The sequence below is a fragment of the Monopterus albus genome, unplaced genomic scaffold (assembly GCF_001952655.1).
Source record: "Monopterus albus unplaced genomic scaffold, M_albus_1.0 scaffold253.1, whole genome shotgun sequence".
NCBI classification, from domain to species: domain Eukaryota; kingdom Metazoa; phylum Chordata; class Actinopteri; order Synbranchiformes; family Synbranchidae; genus Monopterus; species Monopterus albus.
In genome coordinates this window covers 1,015,827-1,027,997 of record NW_018128133.1, presented here as the reverse complement: position 1 = coordinate 1,027,997, position 12,171 = coordinate 1,015,827, and the positions used below count along the sequence as shown (strand labels likewise).

Below are 12,171 nucleotides of genomic sequence, written 5' to 3'. Positions count from 1 at the left end.
GCTTCATTTGATAAAAATGAGGTTTGATCATGTCACTGACAAAAAACTGGCACACGTGTTTCAGAGGGCCACCGTGCATTCTATGAGCTCAGCGCCCCTCCAGTCACACACACCAAGATTTGTTGTCGGCAGGTAACAATAATGGGGCTCCAACACATCAAAGCTGAGGCTGGGTTTCAAATGTTTGCATTGTAGAGTATGTCTACTCCACTCTGTCCCACTCATTTGGTGTTTCTATAGTGCTTTTGTGTCTGGCATGTTTGTATAAAGTGTGCCCAAACTTGTGAATGGTAGAGTATATAACTAACCTAACTTCATATCCCAATTTACCATTTGTAGTATTTAATTTATATGAATTTTTTTTAAGGCAGTATGATTTGCATTAAATGGCTATAGTACTCGGGAAAGTGCTTATTCAGCTTTACATAAAAACTGGAAATGGTCCCTCTGGGTGATCTTAGAAGTTCAAGGCTCTGGTGATGGCACTGCGCAGGTGTGAGCATAGATGCCATTTATGTACTGTAAGGTGTTTTAATACTGCACTTTAAATACAGGTTTGAAGGGTCCTTACTATGTACTCTGAGCAGAGGTCAAGGGTGATTGCGAAGGCATACATCAGTCCAGACAATCAGATGAGGAACGCAGAGAATTTGTCTTGGGCATGGTCACTAACTTTCACATGTTAAAACTAGACAGACTTATTTGGCACTTTGACTTTCTGACTTGTAAACTTTATCCTCTGGTGTTAAACTGCCCTTCCCTCCTCTTACTGCCTACCTCAGGTTGCAATGGAAGCACAAAGATTAGCATTCATTTAATACTCAGATGGCCTACTGTATAAATGCACCACTTCATGTACAACTTAAAAATATTTGGTCAACACACAAAACTTGAATCAAACATATCTATAAGATTCTGAAAGCCCTTAAAAACCTGAAGTATAAAGAGGAATCCTTACACTGACATCTACGTCTCACACACACGTTAAGGTGTTACAGTTTCTCAGTATTAAGTGCAGTCGTCATAATGTCTCAGACTGACAGATGTGGCTGCAAGTTGTGAATGTAGATGATTTTTCAACAACAAAACTACATCACATTATGGATTCAAGCTGATATAAAAAAAATAAACATGTAACATCTTCACAGCATTGTCATTCAAGTCAGAGGCAAGAGAAGATAATAACATTTTGTATTAAATTAGCAGAGAAGTCTGGTATACACTCGTGTAATCATTTCATGTGGAATAATTAATGTGGCCACTGGACTCCTGGTGGGAAAAGGGCTCATTTGCATTTATGAATAAGTGTGTATGGTAGGATACCTTGAGTCCAGGTGGACCAGGTCGGCCAGGGTTTCCGTGGGGACCAGGGTCACCCTTTGGAAAAGACAGAAAGAAGAAAACATAATCAAAAGGTGATCAAGATCTAAATCAATCTTTATATTATGATTGAGATTGTGTGGAATTTGGTTCCTGACTTTGTTCTAAAGTGAATAAGACCAGGTAGAGAAAGGCGGGGGCAGGGACTGTCTGGAGAACCTCAGCCTTTATGCTACTTTAACCTGTTTTTCTATATATCAGTTCTGTATGTGTGTGTGTGCGAGAGAGAGAAAGAGAGAGGGGTACAACTTTTGGGGTTGGCGATGGGGGTAGAAGCTTATGGAAAATGGGGCTCTCTGGAGATGCTTAACCATATGGATGTGGTTTTCCTGCAGCGTGTTGTTTCACACACCACAACCTCCCCCCATACACACACACACACACACACACACACACACACACACACACGCAAACACACACTTGCCAAGCATCTTAATGATTACTGCAGATCATCCTGTTTCATAACATTTTATATTCCTTCTGTCCACAGTGCCTGTTGAAGAGGAAATGAATACAGCATCTGGAAGCAAACTGTGAGATCTACAGTAGCAGTGTACTGGAAATGTGAACCACCTCAGCCTGTCCAGCAGCCCCCATGGGGAGGTTTAAGCAGAGCACCTCTGGAAGCCAGAGAATACATCAATGCCAATTTTTCTTTGGTTTAAACAGCAGCCATCAGACAGGAGTACAGGGGTGTGTTGCTATGTCTCCGCCACCCATCTGCTGTATCCGTCTGTCTACCTTGTCTTGTCTGAGTGCCCTCCATGTGGTGTAGCACCCTCAGGCCCCTAACCCTCTCCTGTGTACTAGGATAAGGGTGGAGACAAAGTCAGAGGGTGGAAAAAGTATCTAAACTGCTTTAAGAGAAGGGTCCGTGAGTTTCACTGAGGTGAGTCAAAACAAATCCGGAAGCCTTTAAGTTAGTGATCTGCCCTGCATGTCAAAAAATACATCCACTTTCATAAGGACAGGCAATTCTCTATTATCCCTCAGAGAAAAAAAAAAGCGATGTGGAGTTTGGGCTGGGTTATAAAACTCAACAAAAAAAGCCCTCTGAGCAAAGTTCAGAAACAGACATACTGGTCAGGTGCAGACATGACAACATAAATGACTTTTGGTGTAACTGCTGCTGTTATCAAAGGGTGCTTTCATTACAGCCATGTCTGATTCATTTGAGACAGGACACTGCTGCAATTGGTGTGCATAAATCTGTTGTTATCTCGTGTTGAATCACTGAACAGGATTACCAAAAAGACTAATGGCAAAAATACACTTCTGATAAGATCTGACATATTTACAAAACCTGGTTGGTTTTTAACTTATGTTTTACATGCAAGATATGGTCATTCCAAGGATTCACAAGTTGTCCTCCCACACTATCTTCCCCTGTCATTTTTGGTTTGTATGCAGCTGGCGTTCTCATAAGAGTTACTATGTCCAGGGACGTTGTTGTGACCTAAATAACCTTAAACAAACTAGACATGTTTCAATTACATGCTTCAAAATTAACCCTGCGGTTTGCCGCAGTACACTGGTAGGCACGGGCTGGCACCAGCACTTGGTCATGTGCTTCTGCCTCCTTGTCACGTCTCTTTCACTCAAAACAGGTGTCTAATTAAAGAAGACCAGGGTGGGGTGCACACAAGCTGAGGGCTATCAAATGAAAAACCACCAGCCTCTGAACAGCGAAGCAGGGCGTTACTGCGGTTCCTGTGGCGATAATACTGCTAGCGCTGTGCAGGTCATACCATTTCTAAGTTCAGACCAAAATCTATACGAATAATAGCTCCTAATGTTTCATGTTATGGTAATATTCATTCTGCCTGCTCTGAAGTACATAAATATCAGTGCTTGAATCAACAAAATGTTACATAAACATCATATGTGCACTTAAAACCAAAAATACCAAACATGTACTTGTGGATCTTAAATATAGATACATCACTTCCAAGGTTACATTCCCTTGAGCCTGTTTAATGGACTATGCTGTAAACAAAATCTGGCTTTCAACACTAGCTTGTATAAACAGTTCAAATGTATATACAGTCGCTGTATTAAGGATAAAAGAGGTTCTGTATGATGCTGTGCCAAATGAGATTTGAAGGGGCAATGTCTGATTAACCATCATCAGATCAAGAGAACACGTGAAACCACTGGATGTCATTGTAACTAAAGTCAACACACATGCACAGTAGAAACTTTGCCCCTCGGGATTCAGACTTAGGAAAATATTTGAATCTTAGTTATAGTCTCAAAAGCACACCTTGTCATCGCTGAGTGAAAAGAGTAGCGTTAGCAAAAACAATGCCACGTAAAACTTCCTCATAACAGAAGCATACAGGGTAAAAAGCCAACCAAAGTTTTGAGAGTTAAATACATCATGCACATGAAAAAAATAAACAATCTAAAGAGTTTTTACTGTATAGAGTAACAGTAATAGTTCATAAAGGTCATGACAAGTTTGAAAATTATGATGAAATCCTAAAGCTGACTTGATGCCAAACATTTAAAATATGGTTTTAAAAATGTATTAAAGGGGATTACAGAAAATAACAAACTAAAGAATAGTCTGGAGATTTTTTTTTTTACTCAGATAAAGACCCTTTTGATGTAGCAGGCTCCAGACAAGCCCATGCAGTCACTCCTCAGATGGATACAGGCCTGTGCACCCATGATGCATCCACCACACATTTCCTCACACCCTTCCACCGCTGTAGTCATTAAACACCTACAGACTCAAAACAGCTCGCCTTGACTGTTCTCTGACAAGTCAGTCGAGGCCTCTGTTCAGATAGCGGTTGCCATAACAACAGTGTCTCACACTCACACATGTAGGATCAGAGGTCAAGGTTCATGTACGGTGCTTGGTGTGCTCAATGGTGTTTTGTGTGCCATCATACAACTCAACCCTGTGGCTGGAATTTAGTTTATTAATGTATTAATAGAAGAAGATACGTATGATCAAGTAATACAATGCCAGTGTAAATGTAAATAACGTAAATTCAAACGTGGAATTAATTATTTCTGTGATCAAGTCACCTTTATTTAAAATTGAAACCACATTCTTATGTGTCCCAAAGGAAACAATATGGACATGAGTTTGTGAAAAACAGGATAAGAAAACAGAATAACAAGTAAAAAAAAAACAATAAAACAAACAAACATTTACTGATAAATATGGTCATATATAGAGTTAAAAATGACCTCTTTGGTATGAAAAATGATTGCACCTACAGTATAAGTTATTGCACTGTGGTGTTTTCTGTACCACACAAAACTGTCCACTATTTAGTGAGATACTTAGTTGTGACTGTCAGACCAAAGCAGTGGGCCAACATTGCCATCTATGCTATCATTGCTGCTATGCTCACAACACGTGTCAAACCGAATCTCTACATCAGGCACAGAAGAAAAAAAGAGGATGTGCAGAAAAAATCCTGAAAGAAGACACACAACTGAGACTATATCTATTTAACTAGCTTGGAGAAAGAGGCCTTTCATTAGTACAAAATGTGATTCCTATGAAGTGCTGTGCAGCCTGCTGTAACAGCTCAGTGTGGAGAAGAAAGTCCAGGGGAGCCATGTGTTCTCTGACTGTTTACAGTGCTTTTATTAGGCATCCTGTGACACAGGCAGCCCCTTGAAGGGCTGTCTTTATATGAGCTTTCCTGTTTATGCTTAGGGGTGGGAGGTCAGCGCTCGCAGCCCAGCAGCAAAAGCACAAACACACACAAACACACACACACACACACACACCGACAATATGGTCCACAATAAACCTTAATATAGACTCTCATTAACATGGCTGCATTAAAAACTCAGTGGAGTCGACCCCTCCCCCCGAAAAAGCATTTCTAGGGTTAGAAATAAAAGTGTGTTTGATGTGGCTGAAGTTATGTGATAGCAAACAAGGAGCCTTACCCGAGGACCCCTCTTGCCCGGCAGGCCTGGCTTTCCTGGAGGTCCTGGTGGTCCCTGGGAACAGAGAGCATTCAGTCAGTGTTGCACATTTACAAATACCATATAAATGATCTTATTAAATATCTAAGCAATAAAACTAAGACTCCTTTCCACAGAGTGTGCAATGGCTACAAGGTAAACAGTGATTCCTTTTCCTTCTGAAGTAATTCTACTTCCAGGTGATGAGAGCGCAGCTTTAACTGCTAGAAAGATCTGAGACTGTGTAGCAGGAAACCATAAAAACACTAGAAATAACAGGTAATGTGCTGTGCCACTCTGTGGCCCTGTGCGGCTTTATCTGCCCTGTACTCGTTCGCTTTCTTTTAATCAAAAGAAGAGCACTGAGGAAAAGCAGAGCACTTGCGCCCAACAAGAGCTTCCCTATGGGGACTCAAATCCAGATGTAAATGGGTGTTAAAGTCTCCATAATGCATTTGTAAAATATTTAGTTTACTGTAAAATGCATTACAGTATTTTGCTATGCTACATTTCATGCCTGTGATATGTAGATCTGAAGACAGTAAAAAGAAGTAGCAGCATCTACTATAAACTGCTGTTATTGGTGTGTGAATGTATGTAGTTCAATTTTCATAAGTTTATGAATTTTAAGAGACAAAGCACAGCTTCAAAAAAACAATCAGTCTGAGAACTGGTTTATATTGCCCTGATGATTGTAACTGGACCCACACCATATCTTCCAGAACAGCCTCCCCAGTTGAGACCACCCCTAATGTTACAGGTGGTGTGTTCTCTGGTGGCCTACGGACCTGTCAGCATCAACACATGTTCCTGTCCATCTTCACACATCCACCTTCTGCTTTGGCCCTTATTCCTTGTTTGTTTATTCCTTTGCACCTGTCCATCTTTCATATCCTTTTTTCTCTGAGAACAGGCTCTACAGACAGGTTGGTCACAGCCTCACAAAAACCTCACATCAGCAAGTATTTTCTACTCACCACATTTCAAACACAGTCTGATGACTAAGTCTGTTTTCATTTATGAGGTTTAGACTTGCTGGTTTTGTCTGTGAGGGAGTTACGGTATGATTTGTACCCCCTGACAGCTGAATCTGAATTATGAGCTTTGCTGTGAGCTGTAAAAGCAATTGTATCAAAGCTTAAAAAAATATGGTCTGTTTGTGCTGTAATCTCAAATTAAACTGCTTAAACATTTTAATTGTGGCAGCTTTTAAATACAGGTACAATTCATCTGAATACAGAGACCAAGATATGCAAGACATTTTAAAATATTCACTTCAAATTTAAATGTACTGGAACTCACAGCCAGTGTCTTTGCTTAACTAGAATTACCATTCAGATTAATGGGTATGAGGCAGAAGTGAGGTCACTGATCTTTGACCTTTGACCAGCAAAATCTAATCAGTTCATTCCTGAGTTCAAATGGACATTTGTGCCAAATTTGAAGAAATTCCCTCAAGGCCTTCCTGGGATATCGCATTCACAAGAATGAGCTGTACAGACATACATACATACGACGGACAGACAGACAACCAGAAAACATAATGCCTCCGGCCGTGGTTGTCGCTGGCACAGAGGCATAAAAACTGATCAGATTAAAATGTCAACTCTGACTTTCAGCTATCACATACAGCACAAGCTCTGAACATGTAAATCACATTCAGGTGGGCAGCGGAGCAGGTCTCAAAGGGGATCATTTTTAAAGCAGATGTGAGGAGGGGGAGCTGTGCCATATCTGTGCCTGCACTGGATGTTTTTCTTGGTGCACAGAGTGCAGCTTCTGGACAGTGGAATCACAAGCTCAGATCCTGCTTCTATTGTGTTTTTCAGTATAGCACTCTATAATGCTTTAGACAGCAAGAGTGATGAATGACAAAGACTGAAACCTCAGTGAAGTTAACACTTTATCAGCTTCAGGCTGTGTATGTGTGTACAAGACTGTGCTGTGAGAAGGAATCTAGACAGAGTATACACATGACATGGGATGTTTATGGCATCCAAACATGCTAAAAAGGAAGTGTGACTGGGTTAATAAGAGATCTCCCAGCGCATTACATGGTGGCACAGACACACGTCATGTGTGCAAATACCCGCACACACACATGAAGACAAGCATGCTCACAATAAATAATACATCCAGCCAAACATGTCCTACCCTATCCTAAGACTGTGTCTAACCTGCAAAGAAATTCTGCATACTCCTAGGCCATAACTTGGCCACGCACTACAGGTTTTTGTTAGTGATGGTTTTCACTTTTATATGGTAGGCTGTTTAGACCCCGTTTTGTGTCACTGCTCTCAGATTGGTGTATATTATCATACCATATTTGCCATAAGGTGACGAAGGTTTTTTGGACTCAGTGTAGTATGTGTCAGACAGTCCTTCAGTAAATGAACTTCCCTTAATCATCCTTCCATAGTCTCTTCTATCCTAGATTGCAGCGCTTCACTGAGACTGTAGGTTGTTCTTTCTAAATGCCAGTAATTTGGTTTGACTGTAATGGTGGTCAAGTGTGTTGTGGACATCAACACAGGGGTAAATTAGCCAAACCTAGACACACTGAACTCTGCAATCTACAGCAACAAAATTACAGACCTCTATACAAACATGCAGGCCTGGCTCACACTTTACAGTAATATGACCCAGTCACAAGGGTAGTTTTAAATACAGGTACAAGCATATCCCAAATATACTAAGAAGACATTGAGATCTGATTGATCAGGCCACATGTAGAGGTGAAAAACTGTGTAGTCAAGTCTGTTTAGCTGACACAGAAAAACTCCCAGATGATTTGTCTAGTTAAAAACATGGCTTTGGACAAAAAAACATCAGCAAAGCTAAAAATGATCTCAAACAGTGGGTCAGAGATCAGATTCTCTGTGATGGCAGGTGTGAAATGAAATCTATGCAAAGACTGAAAGTGGATTCCTTGCCTCAGTGTTCCCACTTCCCCTGGTGTAGTATGGGCCTAGCATACCTTAGTGCCTGCACTGGGAACTGAATGAAGGCGTTTACTGACTACTTTGACCCATGACCTAGCATGTGACTTCCACTAGACCTCTATGACCGAGGAATCTAGTGCAGAGGCGACAAGGCGTCAGATCTGACACGTCACACCCAGCCTCAAGGGAGGAGGGAGAAAAAGATGGATTTCTAACCTGGGTGGGAAAGGAGTTAAGGCCAAATTAACTGTCTTATCTTTGTGGTCTGACCTTACATCCTTAAAGCATGTAGTCATAGCTCGCCCTTGATCCAAGTCAAATGAGAGTACTTAAGAGCAAATGTTATAAAATGTACTACATTTTTTTGTGGTACACACACAAAACACTCAAGACACACACAAACAAACCCAAGAGACTAGGTTCTTACCCATGGGCCTGTTTCTCCTTTCTGTCCTAGAGGTCCAGTCAGCAGGGAGAACTGAGTAGGTGGCACCTCCCAGCTCTGGAAACCATCAGTAGCAGGTGGTGTTACTGTGTTGTATGAAGGTCTGGTAGGTTGCGGGGTGTCTGGAGCCTTGGTCATTTTGGCCTGTTTTGTTGGCTTAGTGACCTGTTTGGAGACTGACTTGGAGGTTTTAGCTGTTGTAGTTTTGGGGATTGTTGATTTTGAGGGGTTGACTTTGAATAAAGTTGGTTTAGAAGGAACTACAGAATTTGTTTTAGGTTTAGACAAAGTGGCTTTGGATGGTGCAACATTAGGCTTGAAAGGTATTTTCTTGACTGCTGTGAGTTGTGGTGTTTTTGGGACTGCATCTTGATCTGATAAGGCAGAGTTAAGCTTTGTCTTGGAGGACTTGGTGCTGGCAGTGGCTGGAATAATAGGTTTTTTCTTATTATCTGTTCCTGCAATTGTCTCTTTGTGGCTGTTATGAGGAGTAGGGGTGGGGGCAGTAGGTTTAGAGGGCTTCTGATATGGAGTTCTAGAAGTAGAGGGTGTTTGGGTTGGTAATTTTGTGGGGGATTCTCTTGTCCTGAGTGGTGCTGTGACAGTTTTGGTCCTGACCTTGGGAGATGATGGGTAGGCCAAACCAAGCTGCACGGTGACTGGCATGACAGTTCCCTGTAGGGGTGTAGGATTTATCCCAGGGTTGGGCTTTATTGTTTGGGTGGAGGGCACATATCTGACAGCTGATGCTGCAGCAGCAGCAGTCCTGGCAAAGCTCAGCCCTGTAGACTTCCTGGATTTTTCCAGGCTACCACGTTTAGGGGTAGCAGCGGTAGCTGTGATGTTGGTTTCTCGTGGTAGAATGGGTAGCAAGGGAGAAAGGTTAGGCCTGTATGTGTCAGCTTCCCTGCATTGTTTCTTAATGTACCTGCAGAAGTTGTGAGCTGCCTGTGCAGATGGGACCAGGTCAAACTGGCAGATGGCTCCTTCAAAGTGTGGTGAGGCTTGCTGCTGGCTTGTCCACCCCAGCAGGAAGGAGCCTTGGAGCTCTGGGGCCAGTCCCTCCTCACTGTCCCACCCAAAGTCTGCATGAATACTCTGCTCTCCGCAGGAGGCATATAGAGTCACTCTCTGTCCATTAATCCCCACTGCAAGCTGGTGCCACTGACCATCATGGGGCTCATAGGGCAGTGCAACTGAACTGTTGGGTCCTGTGTGAAGGACCAGATTGCCTGGAACAAACTGCAGACCAAGAAAGAGCTTCTTGCGTCCTGAGAGCAGGGCGAAGAGGAAAGCGCTGTTGACACGGTGTGAACGCACACTCAGGATCAGGGCCAGGTTGGGCCAGACAGCTGCTGGGAAAACTGAGCGCAATGGAGCCTCAATGTGTGCCCGCTGGTTGAGGATGATCCCAGATCTGAATGGAATGACCCCTGCTGGCACAGAACGAGACGGCTTCTCTCCCTTAAGCCCCAACTTCTGGAGGATGTCCACATCTGGATAAAAGAGAGAGTGCTGTTAGATGTGCAAGTAATAACAATAACAAGTGACTGGCAAGTATATTGTAATATTTATTTTAAGTTTGAAAAGATTATCCTTCCCATCACTTCTGTTTTATTTATCCTGGGTCACTATTTTCCTCAACATACAGAAATGAAAATATTTTCTGCCGTAATCACAAGGCTGAAAATATATAATCCTGCTGCATTTGCATCTGTGAAAAATAAAATTGACTACAGGACAACAGCAGAACAATTGTAAGGACACAGCTGGGCAATGGGTTTCCCAGTGAACATCTGGACTTCTGCTATTGTGTGCAACCAAACTGTATCATCCCTAAACATAACACTCATCATACTTCTGTGAAAATCATCCATCAACTGGCAGTGAAACACAGAAAAAAGTGGACAGAAAGACTACCAGTTCTGCTGATGAATAACATTCAGAACTTGAGCAACAATTACAAAAACATTTACAGTTGGCAGATTTGGATGAGAGCATCAAACTGAGGGAAAATTCTTTAAATTATTCATAGGACCTTCTTCTAGAGATTCCTCCTGAAACAAATGAAGCTCAGAGGATTATTTTAGTTATCTTTGCCACTGATGACTGGATATACTATTTCTCTTATGAGCCAATTTTCCACTAACTTTCCATTAACAAAATTAAACCAGTCTATGTTTTGTGATCAAGGCAAAGCAGAAGGTTCTGGCAGTGGGTTCACTGCCAAGGTGCATAGACAAGGGAAAAAGTCCAGCTTGCAGTGTATAGAGCAATTTTAATTAAGATCAACATCTTTTGGCCTTTAGCCTTTTTCAGAGTCTGTTAAAAACACATAACAAGGAGTTTGTTTTGCAATCACACATGACACGCATATCAGCATCACATTTATATATCATGTCAGTGATTTTTCAGCCAGCACAGAAGCTGTTCACAAAGAAATTTTCAAACTGCAGGCTTCAAAAAGATGGTTGAAGCAAAAAAGAAAGTCACTGAGCTTTGAAGACACCAAACTGCGTCTGTAGGCCAAAATAAACGACTATGTATAGGGCCAGACCGAACTAAAACTGAGCTGATGGTAGTGGAGTGGCTGATTTGGTAGCTGCTGCAGAAGTACTGTGGTGGCTTTTGTTTCAAATGTCAGTGGTTTGCAGCCTCATGCTTCTTTCCAGCATAGTAAGTTATGGCATCATTTTAACTGCATGCCTCTGGTGAAGCATAAAACAGCAGTAAGCATGCACACAACAAATGGCCACAGGATGTTTATTGCTATGCAGACCTTACAGGAGCTGCTCAAACTAAAATGTAAGCCTTATGTGGCCACATTTTAACAACTGCAAAGGGAGATTAAATCAAATTTCTGTATTATGTGTTAAAGTATATGTGTTGGAAATGCTTCACTGACAACAAGGCATGGCCTCTTTGTTTTAAGGCTATGGGGATTAATGAACCAAAGAACATCAGCATCGTCAGACAACCTCCCCATTTCTCTTCTCATCAATAGAGTCAGTGTGGACATTCAGAAAACAACCATGAGTGAGTGCAGCATCTCTCTGCCTGGGGGCAGAGTGTGGTTTCCAGCCTTCCAGTCGTCTTTGACTCTCTGTTCAGTGTTTCAGTCCCAGCGGTCCCAGCGTGTCTCCATACAGTATGACCTGTGATGTTAGTCCTAGGCCCCTCACTGTCCTTATTGTCCCTGGGCTCACTCTGACCTGTGGTTACTGGGCCTTGTCTAATGGGGACATGTGTATAGAAGCCCCGCTTGTGAAAAGACAGAAAAGTGGCCAAGCAATGTTGATGAGATGACAGAAAATGGGGAAGATGAGGGGAAAGACAGATGGAAAGTTCTAACTGCTGCTGCTATGGTGAGCCATAGTGAGTGAGGACTTCGGTGAGATGCTGGAATGGGGGTTGCCTCATTAGATCACTGTCGGGGGCCTTAGACTTTGGAAATATATAATTGCA

At 42.2% G+C, this 12,171-nt stretch overlaps 1 protein-coding gene across 2 annotated transcripts in view; it reads right to left on the bottom strand.

The window, feature by feature from the left end:
• The window catches only part of col27a1a (collagen, type XXVII, alpha 1a), a 60,482-nt gene that overhangs the window by 42,250 nt on the left and 6,061 nt on the right, over nt 1–12,171 (bottom strand). For both annotated transcript variants that reach the window (XM_020621122.1, XM_020621123.1), the window contains exons 3-5: nt 8,689–10,202; nt 5,302–5,355; nt 1,324–1,377 (exon numbers count right to left, since the gene is read on the bottom strand). In XM_020621122.1, coding sequence (XP_020476778.1) covers nt 1,324–1,377; nt 5,302–5,355; nt 8,689–10,202 — 1,622 coding nt within the window. The remainder of the gene's footprint in view (nt 1–1,323; nt 1,378–5,301; nt 5,356–8,688; nt 10,203–12,171) is intronic.